The 23568-nt window shown below is 40.0% G+C and overlaps 1 protein-coding gene across 1 annotated transcript in view; it reads right to left on the reverse strand.

Annotated features, from left to right (window-relative positions):
• Positions 1-2153: 2153 nt before the first annotated feature.
• The window catches only part of EPB41L4B (erythrocyte membrane protein band 4.1 like 4B), a 167678-nt gene continuing 146263 nt past the window's right edge, over positions 2154-23568 (reverse strand). The window contains exons 23-25 of the mRNA XM_058833180.1: positions 12527-12595; positions 8552-8715; positions 2154-6965 (exon numbers count right to left, since the gene is read on the reverse strand). Of these exons, the coding sequence (XP_058689163.1) occupies positions 6896-6965; positions 8552-8715; positions 12527-12595 (303 nt within the window). The 3' untranslated portion in view covers positions 2154-6895. The remainder of the gene's footprint in view (positions 6966-8551; positions 8716-12526; positions 12596-23568) is intronic.

The following is a 23568-nucleotide window of genomic DNA, read 5'->3' on the forward strand; positions in this document are numbered from 1 at the left end:
TGGAGTCCCTAGGATGCTAAGTTGACTGACCAAATATCTTTTAGGAAAGTAATTATTGCTGTGGTTTCTTGGATTTCCAGAAGAGTTTGCTAATAAAAGGCAGAGGAAGAATAATGAAGGAGGGTTAACTTGCTCCCTGCTTGAAGAACTGAATAATCACTGCATGAAATAATAGAGATCCATGTGGTTTTTATGCCACTCTGATGACACAGCTGAGCACTCACTGGCATTATATAGCAAACACACACTGTAAAAATACTCATTTAAAAATAACATAATTAGTACCAATTGCATATTGCTTATGTAATGAGGCAATTTTATATTTGTAATTTTAAAATAAAGTAAAAAGGCAAATAACGTTTCAGGCAGTACTTTGCCGTCAGGCTCCCCAGCAGGTGACAGTGTGGGTTGCTTTCTGCTCTCTTTTTCGCTGTTGTTTACCCCTATTCTCCTGACCATCACAGACCCTAAAGGCTGGTGAGGAGACACCTCAGAGACCAGATGTGCTACTGGCAGCACATAAGATGTAGTTGTAATGGTCAGGGTCGTCAAACACATCTAAACTGCTAAATCTAAATGCCACAGCTAAACTGCTCCTATTTCTAGCTCCTCACAAAAAGGGCAAGCCTGCTCTCCTCATCTGACACCAGAAGCTGAGCTGCTCCCATGAGCCTGTCCTGGGGTGGCTGGGAAAGGGCAATAGTTGAACTTTTATTTCCCTCATTCCCTGGTGTATCCTCCTGCACAATCTGGTCACAACCAGACCTGACTCTGGGTTTGCTGCAGGGCTGCCCTTCAGGTCAAGTTGCACTTGGGCAGGGGGATCCCAGTGCTGATCAGCCCCAAAGGCTTCACTGTGCTTGGCAAAGGCATGGCCATTGTCTTTCATGAGTCTTGGGCTTCCTTCCACTTGCCTGTGTTCGCACCCTGATGCGTGCCTTCCTACCCCCTTCCCCTTGCTGCTACAGGATTTTTGCACCACAGCCAGGCTGAAACCATTGCCTTATTGTCCCTCTGCCCCAACATAACAGAGCCTGTATGCAAAGTCTGTTTTCTGCTTGAGAAAGCATGTCCCCAGAGATACAGAATTAATCTCAGTGACTTCACACTCAGTCTCATAGATCAGTCATCTGATAACTAACCAAAAGATTGTTCAGATTTACATCTCTGAAGTCCCCACACTTTTCCATTGCAGCTGAATTCCACAAGAGTATTTGCTGACCTTTTAGTGTGCAGCTTCTCATTACACTGCACCTCAGAACACTATTCTTTAGCAAAGTTCTTTATTAAGGAGAATTAATTAACTAAGTTTGCTGTCTGGATAATCAATTTTCTTGGTATAAATTGAGTAGAGTTGGAAGAATGCTTATCTGTTGCTCCTCTGACTTCCCCTCATAGAGAATAAAAATAGAAGAAGATCCAGATGGAGAAATTGGGTTGGGATCAGATTCCTTCTGAATACTGAGTTTTGGCAACCTCAGAAAATGGGGTGAACATTGCTGGGATTTAATTTCGTAAGTGCACTGGGAAAGTTAATGTCAAAATGTTCTGATTTAGAGATCTTTGAAGGAAAGGGAAATGTTTCATTCTGCAGCAACTTTTTATTTAGACATTGAAAGAAAGGCAAAATCAAAGGCAAAAATCCAAGTGAAACATTTTAATTGTGTTTGAGAAAAAATACAGTGAACAGGCTTTGTTTGTTTTGGTTTTTTTGGTGGGTATGTTTTTAAATTTTCCTCGATGGAGCAATTTAACAACCTGGTGTCTCTCAGCCCTGTGTGGAACATTCCTCCCCACCCCTTCCACTCTAGTAATACTTTCTGCTGCCTTTTGAGCCCTAGATGAAAGCCCAAAAACCTGCCAAGTTCTGTGTTTGTCTACCTTGATCCTGCCAGTGTTTTTCTGGCTCTGGAATGCAGCAAAGTGTGCCCCACCTAATGACCCCACAGACGACTGGCACCCTACAACACTAGACTATAAACTGGAGGAAACCCTCTGGGCTTTACGAAGAATTGCATTGTAATTTTTTTTATGATGGTAGATCCACTTTCCTAGCAAGCAAATGTTTAATTGGCATGTTGCCCCTTGCCTCCTAAATGACTGGTTTGACTACAAATTGCTCAGACTCTGTGATTTATTTTTCATCTCTTTTATTGCAGGCATGAATACAGGAACAGGTAAACAGCTGAGCCGTAAAAGTTTCTCTTTAGGCATGTTTTCAACAAAATGCCATCATACACTGTCTGATGATACACGCTGCTACTCAGTTTAAACAAAATGGTGTGAGCAGTCTTGCTTTAAAGCTGCTACCCACCACTCAGTGCTGCAGCTGCCAAAGAAGCCTTCTCCTCCACTTACTCTCTATCTTCCCTCCTTCCCCACGTCATCTACAGCTTCTTTTACGGCACTTAACTTTACAAAACACAGTGAGGCTAATCTTACATGCAATTACAGATCAGTCTCAGTATATTTATTGCAAACTCCTTGAACATCAGGACATTAAAAAAAAAAAAGAAAGAAAAAAAAAGAAAAAATATTCCATTGCATAATTACAAGTAGTTTTTTTGTAGCAAATGAAACAGAAATATATTCAGAAAAAAATAAATAAATAAAAGCAAAGGTTATTCGTAAACAGTTCAAACAAAACATGATGCTGCCTCCAATGAAACATTTCACTGCATTGCCAGCTCTGTTTCAAATGGGCACGTAGGCATCCTGTTGCAAGAGAGTGAAGCCATGAACTGAAACTTTGGAGGAGTTAATTTTCAAATTTTGCACTTCCAGGGTCTATGAAACATCGAAAGTCTGCACACACGGTGGGATCTGAGAGAGGTGTTAAATCTCAACCAACGTTTCTAAAGAAAACCCGGTTATTCCTTTTAAAACAAAATATTGGGAACAGCTGAGCCACACAAAAACAAAGCACGATTTGTTGGCTTCAATAAGAGACTGCAAAATGAGAAAATATTTAACTCCTTGCATAGCTATGTAAATGGCCAATAGATTTTGCTGGAATCACCCAAACATGACAACACTGCATTCAGCTGCTTAGAGACTTCACGCTGAAAAGCTGGGATCTGCTGACGGGGTCAGAGCATCACTCGGGGCCCTGTGAAAAGCCGGGGTCACCCCTGATTAGCTTTGCCAGTGTGGCTATAACAGGAGGTTTCATCAACCAGCTGCTCCCAGATGGAGCGTGACTATAGCGAAGCCTCTGTGCTTATGTCACTGTAAGTTGTTATCCCAGCTCTCTGTTCTTCCACAAGGGATAAAAGCTATCCTAACAAAAGGATATTTCTCGCAGTTTATTTACACCTAAAGCGCAAGGCTTTCGCCGGCAGAGCTACGCCGATCACAAATCGTACCTCGAAGCTGAACCCTGGATGATGCAGCTGAGTCAGCAAGGGTTTGCAATGTAGACCTAGCCAGAGGGACGGAAAGCAGGATTCATCTCACTTAACTTTAATCTGTATAAAGGTAGACACTTTAAGTCAGAGGCACCTCTGGAAGACAGTTCCTTTGATCTCTCATCAGGTGAGAGCTGGGCATTTTAATGTTAGATGAGATAAACCCTTTCCCAGGAGAGCTGAAGAGACAAAATCCTTTCAGCCACCCTTTCCTGTCACCAGTTCTGGAGACCATGCTTCAGAAGGCTGCTGTTCAAATGCATTATCTTTACATATGTCAATGTACATGAGAGTGATAGCCTGTGCTGGGCTTCATGCTGCCACATCTACATATGCAAGCTTAAAGCTAGCTCAGATACCTCTGCACTATTATATAGACATACCTTCAGGCAGAGTATCCTTTAACACCTGTAAAGTTTAACTGTAGGGGCAAATCTGCAATATCTACCCCTCTGCAATATGTTCATGTAGACACTGTCTTGTTCACAGTAGTTTTGGGTAACAGGTGTCCTAACACTGTAATTCCCAACCAGAGGTGAGGCAGAAGTGTTTCTTCAGAGGATGTGAAAACTGAGATGCTGAAGCATGGCTGAAGAAGGTACGTAGTAAGAAAGAACAAGATGATGACATTCCACAGTTAAAAGTTTAGTTTGATATCAGTAAAGCAGTTTTAATAAAGCTCCATTAGACTGCAGAATAGGAAACGGTGGCAGCCAGTGGATAAGACACTAAAACACGACAAGGCAACGTACTTGGAGTTGTTCTGTAGAAAATGTCCCACAGAAATTAAGGAGACACATAAGCCTTCCCCTCTTCTCCTCATGGGAAGCAAAGGAGGAGGAATTTCTGCCCTTCTTCAGCTATCCCAGAGCATGCCTCAGCTATAAAGACTTGGCCATATAAACCTTGGTTCACATTGTTTTCCAGTTCTGACTATTTCAGCTGAAGAAATTTTATACAATGGGAGCAAAAATGATGCATTAAAAACAGTAAAATAATAGTCTGTTTATGAGCCAGTACATCTTATGCGCTAAAGGCCCATAGTTTAGTTTTGCCAAAGGCTTTTGCTTAAGTGACCAGACTGTCCTAACATGAATCTGTTTTGCCCCCAAAACCTGAAGGCATATTGTGGGGTTCCTAAAGTCCACTCCATGGCAATCAGTATGACTGAAAGGTGTGTTTGGATTTTTTTCTGTTTGTTTTTTTCCCCCGGGTTTTCCTTGATAGTGACTTTGTGAAACTGTTGCCAGTTCAAACACAATTGGCTTCTGCCTAACAGGCAGAAAACTAGATTCAGTTAGTCAGCACTGGGCCACTCTTAACCTTACTTAATTTTCCTCTCCCAAACCAGCATTTCTAGTTAAAATTTTCTTTTATTTGTTCTTCAAAATGCTCACTCTCACTTGGACACAGGCAAAACGTGCTGCTGCTTCTCCCTCACCAATACCTTCTGGGAAGCGGTGAGAAAAGAGTAGCAGGAAATTGCATTATTTTGTGCCTGTGCATTTTCCCCTCCTTTCTGATTTCCTCACAGGGATTTAATGTACCTAATCAATTTTTAAGAACCCTGGATTGATGGAGTGGGGCATTAAAACATAAGGAACAGAAGTGTCCTGGCACTGTAACGAGAGGGTAGACAGCATACAAGTCATATCTGATTACCCAAAAAAGTCATTGGAATGTTCTTAAATCTACAGTCCAGGTATGGTTTTGTGGCTTCTTGTGCCCACTGCTTGTGTTGAGCCACTTGATTAAATTTTTTAATGTTCTTTTCTATCTAACTGTTGTGCTGTGTATTTTGACCCAGTTTATGGCAACCAGAAAGTTTTGGGTTTGGTGGATTTAAATGGGAAGCCTAATGCTAATTTTTTTGTCCTAGCAAATATAAAATAGACAAATCATTTTATACCTTCACACTGCAATCCACAGTCTTATGAAGATCTCCAGAACTCTCGTCTTAGAAAAACAGCAGAAGCTAACTCTGAAGGAAACCCAGCCTCACAGCATTCACTTCCCAGCCTCCACACAAACAAACTTCTTAAGCTGAGATAAAGCCATTGTAATCAGTGCCAGATGAAGGGCAATCTTTTATAGTAACACAAATTACAGAACATAGTGTACAGAGTAACAGAAAAATATACATCTTCAGCCATACAAAATGCACAAAAGCTTTCCTGTTGAAAGAGTACCTTGTAGCTGACAGTCAGATGTTGTAAGTTTTCTAGATGACCCTGCACTACTGAAGAAGGGGAAACAGAGACCTTTTCTTTCCCTAGGAGACAGTTGGTAGCATTACCTGTATACCACTAATTCCCTCCCTGCGGTTGCGGCTCTGCTAGTGCTGGACCACCCACCCCACCTCATGCCTGAGATAGCTCCACTGGATGTAGAGGCTGCTTGGGTGTTGGAGGTGAACGGGATGTATAGCCAGGCACATCCTCCACAGGTTTGCTGGGACAGACGTGCTGATAGGTAGAGTTAAAAATATGGGTATAGGCACAGCTATGCCATAAACTGTCATTGTTCTTGTTCTTAAAAGAGACCAATCAATTCATGTCAGTCAGGAAGGTGGTTTATTTACCCAGGAAGGAAAAAATTCTCCATATGTGAGCTACGTCCACACCGCTGAGGCTCTGCAACCTTCAGTGCTGGGGCAGATGTCTGAGTGTGGGCTAGCCCTAAAGCCTAGGCAAACTGGAGAAGGTAAAACTCTGCACTCACTTTAAAAAAGTCAGTATCAAGCTAGAAAGTCAGTAGCAAATTATTTTAAACAACGGATTCTTTTCCATCCATCATTGGAAATACCTTAAGATTTATTTAGCTGAAGGTTTAGGTCAAGGTGACAAGCTATAGGGAGTATTGGGTGTGTATATCTGTGTGGTGGGGTGTCTCTCCCCCTTGCAGCTATTTATATCTCTGAGTGAAGGTTAAGGTTAGGAATTTAATAAGACAGCCATTTATTCTGTGGAGACTAACAGTCCTGGGGTTAGGATGCAATAATCATTCTTCTGCTTTAAAAATGGTTCTCTTAACAAATAGCAGTAGCTCATTGCAATTTTCAGTTGTACAAAATGACATATTTTCTATGTTACTATCAAAATATTCTGCATAACATTAATTTCTGTGCACTTATTAACATATGTACAGAACAGTGTTTCCCAATAGAAATCAGTATGCTCCTTGCTGATCCTCTTTGCCCTAGATTTACCAAAACCAAACCAGAAATTAATTGTGTTAATAGTATAAAATCTCAGGAGAGATAAAGGATTGAAGGTTTATTTCCCAGCAGCAAATGAATAAAGGAACTCCTTCAAGTTAAAGTCTAGCCGAGACGTAATTTTAACCAACCGTGGTGAATCCAGGCGAGCCAGGAATATCACACATTTTCCCAATGCATTATGTTGAGTACACAGAAGCAGAGGAATGTAAACAGACAGAAGGCACATGAAAGGCCCCAATCCATTCTCCATCTGACGGAAGTGCGAATTTCATAATTCTGTCATCAAGAGTCTTTTCATCATTTTCTCTCTCTCAAGTTCACGCCTCAGAGTCTCAGCACTGTGTAATTAATGCACAAACAGCCAATTATGGGAACAATAAGTCTCAGATTTCAATTTAAAATAATTAACATTTTCAAAATACCAAAGGAGGGGGGAAAAAAGGTCAGACTCAATTCAGTGAAAAAACAGATAACTGGTGGCTGATTCAAAAACAAGTATCGCTTGATATTTCTGAAGAGCAAACAGAGGCAAGAAGAAGGATATAAAAAGATCCACATGGCAAAACAGTTTATAATTTCATCTAACCCCATTAAAGGCTACTGATTTCAAAGGAAGCTGGACAAGGACTCTAAAAATGGAGCAGATACAGTAAATTCCATTATGAAAGAATACCGGTACAGTCTTCTGCTCTTTGGTGTAATCTGATATTGAGGGATATCTACATATCTATATAGATATATAGATGTTCTGAATTTACCACAGTCCTTCACATATCAGGATGCCAAAATCAGAACCTGAGGTCCTTGCTCTCACCAATTCACTCCAGAGCCCATAGGCTTTGTAACCCTGGGAGTGCCCTGAGTTAGCAATTCCATTTCTGAAACTGTTTACCATGCTTTTCTGATTTTTAGATATATCTCACATTTGTAACAAAGTTTGGAGATTTAAACTGCATTGCAGAAACCTTGAATCCCATTCATGGACAAGCAGGGGTAGAATCACCCACTTGTACTCGAGCCATCTTACAGAAGCTGAGTTCAGCACTACAGCTTCAGAGTTACATTTTCACTGGAATGATAAATTCTTAGATGAGTTAGCAGTGTTGAACAAGTGTGCAGGTGCAATTAACCAACATCTGCAAAAAATAATTAGCAACCAAAAATAGGAATTGACTAGGAATCCAAAAGTAAAAAAGTCTAATTCATTATTATGTCAAAGAAACACTTTTCATAAGGTTTGGACTATTTGTGCTCCAGAAGTACTGAGTACATCCACTGATACATTTATATTCAGTAAATTATCAGCTTTGAGAAGTTCAGCTTTGAATAAATTACAGAATAAGGAGCCAGCATGCAAAACCAGTAGAATGAAAGAATAGAAAACTGAAGAGTCTGCCTGTGGAAAGGTGGTATAGCTTCTTGTTTCTCTGAGAAATTACAAGACCACTGTAGTTTGACATTAGTAAAAAAGAAAAAAATAAAAAGAGGAAAAAAAAAGAAAACCAATGCCTGTTTTTCATTTAGAAGAACCGACATTTCTCAACCTCAGCTTTCCCCCATGTACATCTAATTTCAAAAAACAAATTGTAATGGCAATTATTAAAACAAAACCTTTGTGGTTCAGACAAAATGACTTGCCTGAGGAAAATCTTCACGCTTTCTCTCCAGGCCATTGGCCACAGAAACGGTGTACTGCTGGCTGCAGCAGTTAATTAAGGTAGGCTTTTTTTAATCTCAGAGCATGAGAGGATGAGTTACAGATATTTCTTTACATAACCCACCTATTCTGAAGTAGTCAAGCAATAATCTTTTGGTATAAGAGAAAATGACACTTTATGGTATTTATGAAAGAAAAAGGGAAACCAAGCTGATTCTTTTGATGCAGAAAGCATCATAGTATTTCTGTGAAAGAACTGCACAGTACCTGTCTGCCAGCGAAATGGGCTTATGCGACGTATATACTGTCTGGACTGTTGGTGTTGGTATAGTCTCTGCCAGAGACCTCAGGACAGGTGATGGAGACACCAGCGTAATCTTAGGAGATGACTGCACCCCACAGCACTGTAATTTGCTGTCTGCAAATTCTGCCTAAAAATAAAAAAATAAAAAATTATACACACAGATAAAGAAAAAAATGTAGGTTAGCTTCTACTGGTCTCGCCATTCTTCACTTTCCAACTCATTGCCAAGCACTCAGTAACAGCAACTAAGAATGAGAACAATTGAGAGGCTGTGGCTATAACCTCTCAGCGCAGCCTCTGCAGATGCTGGACAGCCACCTCTTTTGATGCCTGAGGAACAAGCCTGATTGCAACATGCACCAGGTGAAATGACACTGCACGTATGAGACTGGCAGCATTCAGGTAAAAAAAATGATCAGTTTGGAGAATGACACTTATCATTATTGCATTTTCCCTAAAAACTATGCAGAATGTTGACAACACGAGATTCCTGGAATGTGCTTCAGTAGTCCTACACAATGTGCTGGTGAGTCATCTAACTAATCTGTGTTTTTTTAACAGCTGGGAGTCTGGGCTTTTAGGAATCCAGGTTTCAAAATCTCCATCCCTTTCCCACTTTTGCTAACTGGAACATGCCTCAAGAGAGATATTCTTGCAGTACCCAGTGAAAGGCAATGTTAAGGCAATATTGAAAGTGGAGATTTAAGACAAGCAGCAAGCAACCATCCATCTCCTGTCTTTTAGGTGAGGTATTTCAGCAAAACAATATTATAGCAAAGACTGGGCTAATTTTACAACCAGAGGAGGAGGATCCCTAAAGACCAAACAGCCCTGTCTTGCTTTTTGGCATGGGCTATTTCTCATGCCAAACAACAACAGCTAGTGTCTGTGGCTCATGTCTGACCCTGACCTGAGAAGAATACAGAGCAACTGCAGTTATCAGTGTGTGAGGATCATTAAAACACACTCCTACTGGTATCAGCTACCTTTCTTCTTCGATGACTATTTCTTCTGGACATGGTTCAGAGTCTAAGGCAGGAAGGAAGAAAAGTCACCATAATAAGAAAGCAGCTATTTGAAGAGCAACTTTTTTTTTTTTTTTTGGTCTAATTATTTCTCAAATTCTGCAGCCCTCTAGTGATTCACAAACTTAGTTTAAACAGTGGGAAAACTATTTGAGCCCAGAAAAGACTGGCAGTTTTAGGTTTGCTTGATTATTGTCACTTTTTAACATGTCTAAACACATCTTTAATGATCCAAAATAACCTTTGAAGCAAAAGGAATTCCATTAATTTCAAAAAAATTAGTAAAATGGAAAATCAATTAATGAAACTCTCCTGTGTGTAAATAATGGCTAATATAATCTGCTCAAAATTCTCTGTCATTCAGCTTTTAAAACTCAACCTTACAAAATGCAGGGGTATGAAATTTGGTGTTCCTCATACAGGATCCCTGTGCTACGAAGACTGACAGATCTTACTCTATGGCATGAGAAGAAGACATCACTCTGAAGGTCATATATTCTCCCAGCCTCACTGAAATCAGCAGTGATGACCAACTACACTTGCTGAAAAATTGCCTTGAATCCCATAATGTGTTTGCTCTGGATGATTATTTAACAGTAGATATCCAAAGTATCTTTTTGTATATATGTCTGATTGCACAGTACACTTAAGCCAAATATTTAACTGACCTAAACAGACATAATTTCATTAATTTAAATCTATGTGACTTACACCTGCCTGAGAATATGGCCATCATGCCTGCCATTTTTCTGTGGAAATCTCTGAAATTCAGATGGTTCCTGGCTTGATTTAAACATTTCAGGTAACCAAGTCATCTAATTTTTCATCTGATCAAATCAACACAACTGCATATACACCACCAAATTTGAAGCTGTACATAAAAGGTAAAGCCTTCTAAATGTCACTAATCCTTTTCCTGCTTAATAATATTTTAATGTTTCCTTCCATTTAAAAAAGAAGAAAAAAAAGGAGTGAAGGGGAAGGATAAACAAGGAAAGGAAACAACAAAAAAAAGAAAACAATTAACAAACATTACCATCTGGGTCTGTGTGTGACTGAAGACCATTGAGAGTTAAATCTGCCTCCAAGTCCTAGCTACCCTTCCCTTACAGCTCCTGCCTGTGGTGTAGCTCTCAGCAGTGCATCAGGATGATCTGAACTGCTGCTGTGGAGAGACACCTCCCTTTGGGCTGGGACATAGGGCCAAGAAACACAGGACCAAAGCCACCTAACCCCTCCTAATCGTCTTCCATCTCTGTGCAGTCCCGTAGGTAGTTGCCTGTTTGCTCCAGATAGTTGTACATAACTCACTAAAAGGAATGTACAAGATCATGTGATGCATCATACATCATTTTATTATTGAAATGGTACTTTAAATATTTGTGATCTCGATTTTGTCCTCCACCCTGCCCAGAAAAATAGAAATCTGGGCGGAGAAGATGGGATTTCAGAAACATTAGTTTGAATTCTGCTTTGCTTCTTTCCTCCTGATAGAACATAACAAAAATTAAACATCTGAATTTGCCATGAAAGAGCCATTTTCTGCAATATGGAAATTTCTGTGAGTATATTGGTAGATCTTCTGTTTGTATTTTAGATTTCTGACCCCCCAATTATGAAAATGTATGTTATATAGCCCTCCAAAATTTTACTTTCATCCTAACTGCCAGAGACAGAAAAACAACATCTGACAATCAATACTAATTAGTGGGAAAGCTATTTTGGGGGGGCACATCATTTTGCTTAGATAAAGGAGTACTGTGAAATATGCATGCACTGAACTTTGAGTTAGCTTTCATCACAATTGTATGGTCTGGACTTGGCTGACACAATGAAACACTGCTGTGACATTCCTGTGTGCTTTCAAATGCATTTAATTAGAGCTCAACTGTGGCACTTACACAGCTTGGGGAGGCTAACTAACTCTGGCTTTAAAGTACCTATTTGGAGAAAAAAATCACATTTACATAAAAGCCCATGATCAGGTTTATTGTGAAAGAAAAGCCTCTTTCTTTAAATCATTAAATACAAACAGAACCTTCACATGATCCAACAGTGAATGAAGTTACTCATCTTGGATTATATGCCAGATATAGATTGCTGCAACCAGTAAAATTTAAGGTCAAAGTCTGAAATGCTTCATTTTTCAAATGTAACTTTAAAATTTTAAGTCATTTGACATGGTGTTTATAAGCAGGGTGTTTTTTAAAGAGTAGTTAATTTTGTCATACTTTTTTTATCCTACTTATTACATAATGCCTCTGCCACCAAAGCAAGATTTTGATCATACTTACTTTTAAAATTGTCAGATAAGTTTTTTCTGTTTGTATGTAGTTTACCACACCAAAGTCCCTAAATCACATCTTCTTTGAAAATTTAACAAGAATGCAGTTCAATATTGGATTCAAGTTTTTGGGTAAACATGAGAGTTTGTACAAAGATACCACTGTAGTCATTCACACACTAACTATAATTCTTTAAAATTCAGCTGTAAATTCAATGAGAATCAGGGCCCTCTTTGTGATGGCACAGCAGGCGGTTTCAGGCAGGAAGCCATGCAGTTGATAGACAGAGGACTAAGTCTTCCCATTCCATTACTGCTCCCTGTAAAGATGTTATGGAGCTTCACAAGGGACCTCTACAGTCCTGAAATCAGCATTTTGGGAGTGACTTCATTCGTGGTGAACCTTGACCTTCAACTTTTAGTCCTCTGTCTAGTAAGGAGCAATGTCTGAATGCAGGCAACATTTCTGTATAATGGGAATATTTAACTGCTTCGTACTCTTAATTTCTACTTGGAATTTCTATTTTTTATTTTTTTGAGGAATGCTTAATGCATAGATTTCTAACACTTAAAAAAAATCAGTTGGAATTGTGTTAAAACACAGTTTTTTAGTTGCACATTCTACTTACAGAAAACTGTGGTACTGTTGTAAAGGGATCGAAAAAAGGATTAGATGTATCAGCAGGGAATGTCTTTATCTTTAAAAAAAGATAAAGAAAAAGATGTTACTTTCAGAGCATAAAAATGCAAAAGAAAAAAAAAAAGCAGCAAAGCATTGCAACTATAGTGACATATCAAACAAATCAGAGCAGTTCAGCAGTGCTTGGACCAGACCCAAAAAAGACCCTTCCAAAAATGCATACAGAAACCTGATGATGAATAGTCAAGGCATAAATATGAAAACTTAATAAATTCACTTTACCATGTAATTAAATATGTTGAGCAAATACAGACCTGGTTGCATACAATATATCTTCCAATTCTGTCACCAGAATTATTATGTGATTCTTTCAGCCAGAACTACATTTTAACACATGCAATATGAAGTGCAGGAGCAAAATTTTTCTGTACAGGAACTTTGGCTAAAGAACTTGTGCTTTAAATATTTTAGACTTCCAAATTTTCACTTACACAGTTGCTACTGAAGACAAAAAATCACGCAAGTTGGGATCAAAAGAAAATAATTTATTAAAATACCACATGGGCAACTGTTTGTTTCAGGCAGCTAGGAGGCCCTGTGTTGAGCTAGGAGGGCTGTGGACAAAGGATGAGCCTTGGAGGTTTTTTGAAAAGTGTGTGGAGACAAAGAGGGGAGAGAGCAACATATCCATCTGCTGAGAGGACTTGGTCCATAAGGATATAGTCACTGGTGTGACCAGACCCTGCTGGAAGTCACTTCTGCCCTTAAAATAGTTTCAAACAATTAGCTGAAATTAAAAATGTATAAAAGCAGCAACAATCTCTGTCCCACTTCATTGTGAATGCTGTTGCTAATTATTTTCCATTTTAGAATGCAGACATTATTATTCATTCATTCATTCATTCATTCATTCATAGGACAAAATAGCAAATAAACATTTGAGTTTTGAATAGCACTTCATGTGTTCCTTTTGGAAAATTACATTTTTCACTGTAAAGGCATGTTTTTCACTTTATTACAGAAACTGCTGTGCATTGGTTTGTTATGCATGTCTTCAATCGTGATTTATTAACTACAGTAATATACCTGTTGTTTAATAATGAGGTAAGCTACCTTGAGGGCCCTGAGCCCCTGTAGGCCAAAGAAAAACCTGGAAATATGACATCAAATATAATTAAGTAAATGTACAGTGTTTATTTTGCAAATAAAATAGCAGGAACATATTGGCTTATAAGGGTACCAAGGGAAATTAACAGCTATCTGCAGGCTCGCTTCCACAAACATGTGGAATTCAGCTTAGCGTTAATTGTCAGGCTTCTTACATGACGAGTATGGATAGCAAGGATACTGTCAAGCATGTAAATAACTTTTTAAAAGAGTAAAGGTGTTTGTAAATCAATTATACAGGTGCAAATGAACTAATGGATCTGCGAAGGAGAAATTATTTCAAACCACAATTTTCTATGCAAACTTATTAAAGGAAGTTTCACAATCCTTTTACAGTCCTATATTCATGTCTCTTAGCAAAGTATTTGCAAAGTATAGCAAATGTTTGCTACATTATGATTGAACCTAGCTCATTGGATGGACACAATAGCTCCTCACAAGTTTGTTATGTTACATTATACCCAGAGCCAAACCTGGACAGCTGTAGCAGGTCTCACTTTTTTGAGAGACAGCAAATACCCATGAGCTCAGGCTGACATTCTCAGGTTATGAAGGGTTTACAATATGATGTTACTGTACAAAGTACAAGTGTACTCAGTTACAAATAAAATCTTTGAGACAAAGACAAACAGAGATGGGAAGCTGGTTGCTCATGTGTGGTATGAGTTTGATATCCCACCGCTAAAATCTCTCCAATTTTGCTGGTTAGTCTCATTAAGGAAATGAAGCACTGTTACTGAACATAGGAAAGAAAAATTATGCAGAATACTGGAGAGTCCACTGAGATTTGGGAGCAGAGGCACATTACAGGAGTCAGCCTGATCACATCCTGTGACCCAGAGCCATGCAGAATACCATCTTGCAAAACCAGCACTTCAATCTTTGGATGTGTGTGAGGCCAGCCTATGTATCAAAACACGGCAAGAAATGGTTAACCTTAATGGTTTAGTTATCAGTGTGAGTCCCTCTCTTGGGCAGCTGTGCTTTTTTAATCTTGAGAATAGGACAATATCAACAAATGAAAGGCTCTCTGGATTGGACCCCTCAAATTTCTGTCCTTTTAAACTAAGTGGAAAGAGTAATTAGGGAGCAGAGGGGAAAAACCCATACCTGTGTTCAATTTAAGAGTGACAAACAGAAATCATCCCGCTTAGCCTTTAATATTTACTCTTTCTTGCTCTCATATTTTATTGCCTCTGAGATCAGGCCACTGTTACTCAAAAGGCACAATAGAGTTTATTGGTTTGGCTCAGGCCTTGATTAAATTATTGCCGCCAGCTTCCACAGGCAGGGCAGAGAATCAACACTGTTGTTGCCTCTTCAGCATTGGCAAGAAGTTCTTAACTATTAATGGCTTGGCTCTTCTGAGTAGGAAGCTAGTACAGCATCCTAATCCATACAATAGCAGAAAAAAAAATATTTAAGAATGTTGTTCAGACAGAGGATATGCAGGATGGGGAGACAACAGCGTGGAAAGCATCACTTTAAAAATTGGTTTATGTGAAACTTGATCTGGAAATTTGAAAGGTCTCTTCATCCAGGAATATACTTTGCCTACTTTGACCTAACTGTCCTGCATGTTCACCATGGCCAGCAGTAGCAGTTGCCAGGACCTGGAAGGGGGAAGAAAAGCCTATGATTCCCATCCTACCGCACAAGGAAAGCAGCGTCATGGGTGAGTCTCTTCCTTACCCTTGCACTGGAGTTGAGTTTATTGTGTCAAGTCAAAAATCTCAGAGTAACTCAGAAAGCAAAACAACTCCCTGACAGAACCTAAACTTTATCCCTTCCCCACATGGCCTCTCTCCCTGCCCTAGGAGAAAGACACACCTTTACATATCTCCTAACTCACATGGAAGAAGCAGACTCTTAAATTTTCCAGGATGCTTTCTTCTCCCTGTTGGAGCAGCATCAGTTGAAAGATGCCACCTGGGAACTGGAAGAAGGGCAGAGCCAACTCTACCTCCTACTTCAAAGCTGCAGCTCCTCCAGCATCTGGAGAACCTCAGCAGCTTCCAGGCTTTACCTGGGATGGCACACACGACGGGAAAAGGAAGAGGGAAGTGGAAGTAGCAGTTCCATGGGCAGGTTGATCTCATGCAGCTGAACTCCAGCTGCTCAGAGATTCAAAACACAGAAGCTGTCAGTGCATGGATTGCCTATGCACTGACATAGACCAGAGTGAAGTTTGCTGTCTGCTTTGGTATGAAACAAGTAACATCTTTAAAGTCTACAGGTGGGTACAATTCCTGTGGTGGCAGATGAAGCAGCAATCTCATCCACATTGCTCATAGAATGCCCACACATGGGTATTTTCTGGTACAGAGAGGCTCTTCCACGGGAGCAAAAGAAACTAACTGGTGTCACAGGGGCTACAGAAGTATGGTGAGCAACAGGAGGCTAGAGCTGTGCTCTCCATAACAACACAGACAGGATTTTAAGTGCAAAACTTGATTTCAAGTACACTTGCTCTCTCTGCAGGAGAGTCTTGCAGCCAAAGTCACAGCCATAAAATAACCTTTAAGGCAAGCCCCATGAGTAACTGTCAGGTTGCAGGGGCATGGCATGAAAGGGGAGTGAAGAAGCTTGGCATTCCAGAGGCATCTCACATGCTGAGGGATTGTTTCATAACCTGAAATGCCCCTTGCTTGAAAGGTCAGGGTGCATTACCATAGCAGAATTACTTTGGACAAGTAGCTCCTTGTCTGGAATATTTAGCTTGGCAAGTTGAGAATTTACTAAGCTTAAAAGAACGATTGACTCTCTCTCTCTCTATATATATATAATAAAAAAAAAGAAGAAAGAAGGAAAAAAGAGAAAAGAATAATAAAGAAAGAATCAGTATATTCTCAGAAGAAATCCAATGGTTGAGTAACCTTTAAAGTGAAATTTCTGAAATCCAGTCAGATCTAACAGTTACATTGATTTTTGTGGGAAAAAAAGCAAAAACTTATTCCTCTGTGGATTATTTTCTGCTATTACTCAAAGATTCTTTCTGCATTATTGCTTTCTCAGTGACATATTTTGGAGGAATCTTTGCCACAACCAGAAATAATTAACAGCACTGATTTTCCTTGATATTTATATAGCAAGGGAGAATGAAGAAGAGTGAAGGAAGAAAGAGGACAAGAGGACAAGAATCTTTCCCTTTTCATTACATTTGTGCAAAGAGTTCTTCTGGATGAAATTTCACATCTCAGTAAAAACAATGGCACATTCCCGAAATACCTTTTAGATGAGTTAGGAGAAAAAAGAAAGTAACTTTCTCATAAAAACAAATGGAAGTGCAAGGAGATAAAGAAAGAGTACCTTTGTTAAGTGACATAAAATCAGGTATTTTGGTATTTCTATCAGAAGGAAATATTACAAATGTCCTTGCTCTGAGAAAAAACCAAAACTCTACATTTGGGAGCAGTGGGCTTAATTTGGATACATTCCCTTGCCTTTGGAATAGTATACTCACTGCCCTGGCACAACCATCCTTCCACAAAGGTACAGAAACATTTTCTGCCATTGACCCTTTGCCTGGCTGCCATCCCCTGCACCTTGACTGGAGGCATTTGTAACATTATGGTGAAGACGAGTGATCTCAGCGCCTTCGCACTGTCACTTTATATACTGGCTAGATGGATGACAGACTTTAGGCCAAACACTTCATAGGATTCCCATGAGTTGCAGCAAGAAGAGGCAGAGCTGCTAACACCTGAAGCAGTGTCATAAATAAGGCCCTCAGGAAACACATAGAGCCAGAGGAATATTCTGTCGTGCTTTATTTCAAAATACACAATGTAAGTTGAATACCATTGTATATCTATACAGCACAGAGACTTGTTTCTACGCATCAAATTAGAAAAGGACATCAGCTGAAAAGGATGTTGCACTAGCATTTCCCAGTTCTGACATGCGATATGACTTTAAAAATACCGATTAACCATTAGGCCTGGTTTCCAAAACCAGTGTGAAGATTCTAGACTCCGCAATTTTTCAGTAAAGCTCCTTGTCTGCTGTCATACCATTTCCGTGGCTGAAATGAATACTAAAGCAGAAAATGTAAACCCAAAGAGTTTCTGGTATTTTTCACCATGCAATATCTACATGGACAAACAAATTCTTTTGAGTGGGAACAGTTCCAGGCTCAAATGATTGAACACTTGGCTTATGTCAACCTCAGTTCATGTCCTTCTTGTGTGGCAACATAACCAGCATGATAGTTACACTGCCAGGATGCACAGGGAGAAAATCAGACCAAAACAGTGCAGGAAACTTGCAATAGGACAGAAACATAAATCAGCAATACTACTGACTAATGAGTCTTGGAAAAAGCTGTGTGAACTAAATGCCCTGATGAAACATGTTTGGTGCAAATCCCACGCGCGTAGGATTACAGGCCACCTTCTTTTCATGGGATGCAGGATTTTTTCTAGTTTTTAAATTGATATCCAGGCGTTAGTGTCAGCAGACAGATTTTGCTCACACTCATTAAAGAGGGCACTTCTGCAGAAATGTACTATTAAAAACACCCTGAGGCACCAAAAGAGAAATTTGTTAAGAAGGTAGGGTTCTGCACAAGCCACTAAGCCAGGGAAGAAGAAGGTACGTTTTCAGAACCTCCCTGCCCTGTCACCCTCTCTGAGGAGACAACACTGGAAAATCTCCCTAATAGCTCCACCTGATATTTGGGTCTCCCTTATTCATTTTGCAAAAAACTAGGGGAGTCTGGAGCTCAAGGAAATGCTTTCAAGAATATTCATTAATTCCTAAGAACCAACATAAGTGAATCCAAGTCTGTGGCTCATCTGATTTGGTGTGAGTTTCCACAGGACCGCTGTGCAGCAGTACAGAATCCCCCTCCCCACAGGTACTGAAACACAGATTTACCAATTCCTTCTGGTAAACTGAAAAAGCTCCACTTTGAAAGCTCCGTGTTCATCCTACATGAATTTTTTTATGAGACAAGTTCTCTTAAGGCCCCCTCAAATGGTGAACTTGCCGTTCCTCTGCTCACTGATGTACACCAGTCCTTCTTTGGACCTTACTGCAGGCTGAGTCCACCTGTCCTGGAACACGACCTGGCAGCATACACTGCTTTCTTGATGTCTCACCAGCTGCTTGTACTTTCCTCTCCATCAGGTATTTTCCTCCCTCTCAGAGGGACTTTGTGCAATCCTTCCTAACACAGAGGCATTGTCAGGAGATGGCTATGTGGCTCCTTGACTGTGCTCCAGTGACTTCTGTCTCCCAAATCAATGCCAAGGGAGCTCATGGGAGTAGAAGGTATAGAAGGTTCAGTCTCTGAAAAAGCTTGGATTTTCTGCAGATATAGCATTTCACAGATACTTTATGCATAGTAGTTTGTGGCTGAAGTATAAACTGTACACTATTTGCAAGCAGGTCTACCTAAATCACAGTAGTTAAGATGCCCTGGATGTAATCCTGAATCTTCATGTCAACTTCCGTATAAATTTGCATGGATAGCCCTAAAAATTTTGTTGGTGCTAGTATCTTTTATATGCTACCTTTTAGGGATCAAGTACTCTAGATTTTCACTCAAAGGATTGTAATTATGGGTTGCTAGCAAAGGGATTTCAGAGGTATTGGGAGAGCATGAGGGACAACCGTAATAGTGTTATTAAATCAGTCCAGCATCTCTACAGCACATTGGAAGAAAATTAATGTCCTGGATCATTTTTACAACATAACTTTGCCTTGTGAATATTTTTGAGGAGACATTCTTCAAAAAAATATGGAATAAGAGCAATTTAGATGTGACAAAACAAGACAGTGTCCATGTTCTCACAGTCTTCAGGATATTCAGTACTCTTTTGCCTGTGCTGTGAAGGCCAGCAAGTTTAAGCAGAACATAACCACAGAACGGGCTGTCAACCCAGTCACCATCCCCTGAGGAAAATGTGGCAAGACAAAATGATGTCACAGTCTTGGTGTGTTGGCTAAAATGCAGACTAAAGATTGCAGCATTTGCTCGGTCTTTGTTTAAAACACAGAAAATGAAGCAGACAGAAAGCAGTAGGTACCCACTGTACATGGTTGTTCTCCAACATTTGCTGCATTAGTTGCATTTCTGGGACAGCTAATGCAAAGTTACCTTTTCTGTCCCTTGGCTTTTATCAATGAACTCAACGGTGATCCAGTGGTAGGTGCCTACACCACGTGCACAGCCAACAAAATCAAGTGGCATCTCTGCAGATGGAGGCTGTTTTCACAGAAGAAAGTCACTAAAGATGGATAACATGAAGAGGAGGAAATGAGTGTTGTGATTCTTGCTGGCTGAGAGTGCCCCAGGTAAGCCATATACTCCCAATTTTACTGCCAGCAACCAGACAGTATTTTGTATCAGATGGAAAAACTCACTCCCTCACCACACATGATTATTTATAACTACAAACACTGATGGATCATCACCCAATGATTGGTTAGTTCACCAAGAGTTATTAACACAGAGGCTTCGAACCCAGGAACATTCCCACAAAGGCTGATTAATAACCATGCAACACACCTGCCCTTTTTTAGAATCCTCACGATCACATTCCTCTCTTGAAAAGTTATGATAGATTGGCACAAGCAGTGTACTGCTTGACCTTAGTCCAACACAAACAAATAGTTTGTCTCTCTACTGTAATCAATCTCTACTTGTGTAAGAGCAAAAGCTGGCTGGAAGTCCTTAAGTGTCCAGAAACTCAACCCATCACAGTCTCCTTGAATGTCAGGATAGTAAGAAATACTTTGCACTAATTTTCTGTCCTATTTTTCTGGGCTATTGAGCTCTGATAAAATCCCCAGGAGTTTATACAGTTCATTATTATAAAGGAAAAGAATAGCACAGGTAGATTAAAGTCAGTGGAGCTGCAGAAAAAGTATTAAAATTACAAACTGGTGCACTATTTATGTATCTATTCAGAAGGACACTTGAGTGTATTTTCAACTTCAGCATGTGACCAGTCCCAGGGACTACCGCAGCCCTGATCCATACACGTGCCTACAAATTTTGGTGACCTCTCATAAATTATGATCTCAAGTACACATGGGAGTGCTGAGTGCAGTGCTGTGCTGCAGCTGTCCCACTGCTCCAAAAATCTACTCTGAATTAAACTTCTATAAGACAATAATAATTTTCCATCATAATATGTTGCCTTTTCCAATATGCATCAAGGAAGCAGAGCATTGCTTCTTTAAATGTAGTGGATACAAAACTATTTGATTCTATCAACAAGACCAGCTGGAGTAGAAGCTGAAAGTCTATAAGGAGCAATGTGTTGCTTGGTTTAAGATTTGTACATGAACAAATTCAATCCCATATTGAGTAAATCTTTTGTGATAAATGTTAAAAATAAAAACCTATTTATTCATAATGTCACACCCTTGACTGTGAATCATTCATATTGCCAGCCATCAAGCATTAAATAAACATAAATATTGTCTTGGATGCAAGTAAAATCTAGTTGTGTTCAAACACAAGAGCTCATTAGGCATATACAGATTCAAACACCTGCACTGTAATACTTTGCCAATTCAGTGCCATGAAACCCATCAGATGTCTCTGTACCATGTTACCCTAAAAGCCAGTCTCCCAGTCCGAGACACTGCACTCAGGTATATCCCACGGCTGAAGAGATTAGTCCCAGCCAAGGGATAATCCAAATCAATTAGGGCTATTAGCACATAAAGCATTCTTTCCCATCCTTAATTACAAAAGAAATATCTCCTTTGGACTAAGAGCACAAGTACAGAAATCTTCTGCTTGGCCCAGGAATGACAGCAGTTTCAGTTCCAGAAGGCTGTTCTATCATTTAAGCAGAGCTCTGCTTCCCCATATTTTGTTTATTGAGCAAAAGATTCAGAGGATTCATTATTAAAGACATTTCTATGAAGGCAACTGAAGAACATTATAATTTTGCAGGGAGCAGGAAAAGTAAAACGGAAATGAAAGAGAGGCCAAACAATGACAGTCCTCTCCCCAGATTGTGGCATCTCTTCAAGGGCAGAAATACACTACGAATAAAATGTCACAGGCAGATCCTGGTCCCCAGTCACCGACTTCCTGCCCATCCCAACAGGTGCTCACAGGTAAGCCAAACTGAGGCTGGAGATTTCCTCTGAGGCACGTTTCCAATACCACTGCCTCAAAGACCCCTTCTCAGCACCATGTGGTACCAAAACACTATTGTCTGGCAACTTCTGCTGATGTTGGGGTCCCGGGGAAGATTATAATTAACTCTTTCAATTCAGAAAGAATTGAATTTCTTCCCAAGAGCCCTGGGATAGATGCAGGCTACACTACCCAGGATACACTCTCTTCTTGCAGAAGCGTGAGAGCAGGGTGTTGTTCTGATTTGTTGGATTTCGCCTTTTAGTTTGGTTTGGGGGTTTATTTTGCAATCCTATGTCTGGTGCTTTTTGAGTGTGCTCTCTATGAGCTTGGGAACTAACTATTCCTGGTGCAGGAATATGCCCAACTTGAGCCACACTACAGATGGAATGAAAGCCTTTATCCATACTGCCTCACCACCCCTGCTCTTGATGAGGAAGAAAAGAGAAAACAATTTCTTCAACCCTTTCTCCAAACCAGTAGTAGCAACACAGGAGAGATCTGAAGGCCAAAATTGCTTTAGAGGCACACACAGTCATGGGCTCCCCTGACCACCAATATTTTGAAGAGAATAAGCTTTGTCTGAAGTCTGGGCAGCTCAGCTACTGATGTGAACACATGAATTCTGTCTCTATGTGAGCACTTGAGCTTCATGGTTATAAATTTTGACAGTTTGTTCAACTTGGATGCAGCATGGAATGAGTGCCAAATCTTGCACAAATTCAGGTGGTCGGAAGCCCACTGTGCTTGGCACATGACTTCCCATCTCCAGCACTGCCAACAGGGCTCTCAGCAGAGCATGTGCACATGGCTGGGTGTGTATGCCAGATGGCAGGGCCAGCTCCTTCATCACAATCAATCCTGACAATACCTGGTACTTCGCCAGGAAGAGGCCAGGTGACATTCCACAGCGCTGGAGCACTTGAAAGATTCTAGTCAACTTTTTGACAAAGGACCAATAATTGACATTAAGTTGCTAACTGAGTTTTAAAGAGGCTCACTTTCCTGACCTTACCATTGTATCTCCTAGAGAGTAGGGCATTTGGTCTTGGTTTGCTGAAAATTAGAAGAATGTCAACCATAAAGCAAGTCATAAATCCATAGTTCTTCCATAGTGATGGTTTTGTGGACAGGTTCCAAGGAATAATTCTGAGAAGTATGCAAGAACTGCTTTCTATTAAACAGGTTTAAAATGGTTGTATAGAATATCTACCTCTGCAGAGTTTTCCTTCCTCAGCACAAAACAGTTTAGCTTTTTTTTTTTGAAGGGTCATATAAGGGATAATGAAAGGAAGGGAACCCTTCCTACTGAGTTATTGGTTTGCAATCCAGCTACTATGATAGCTAATAAGCTAGAATTAGGGAACTCCTGTTTTCTTTCTCCCACAATTAAATTACAATTTTCTTCTATGACATACAATGTCTGGGGCAAGGCACAGAACTGTGGAATTACCACAGATGTTCTGAGGTTTATGCAAACTTTAATTTTATCAGTTTGACTTACTGGTTATTCTACTATTGCCATTCCTCTAAGACTTGTATTAAGCTCTGTATAAAGTCATAGCAAAAGATCTGTCTGGATGTAAATCTCACAAGTCAATGATTGTATTTATGTTTTGGTTTTGCTCGCTAGTAGACGGACTACAGAAAATTAAATATATATTATACATCAGTAGAGAATTTACTCACTGTTATGAATAGCAGCAAAAGCAGAATAGGCCAGAGGGGAAAATCTCTGGTCACTTAGGTACCACTTGTGG

Source organism: Poecile atricapillus, chromosome 2 (genome assembly GCF_030490865.1).
Source record: "Poecile atricapillus isolate bPoeAtr1 chromosome 2, bPoeAtr1.hap1, whole genome shotgun sequence".
Taxonomy (NCBI): Eukaryota; Metazoa; Chordata; class Aves; order Passeriformes; family Paridae; genus Poecile; species Poecile atricapillus.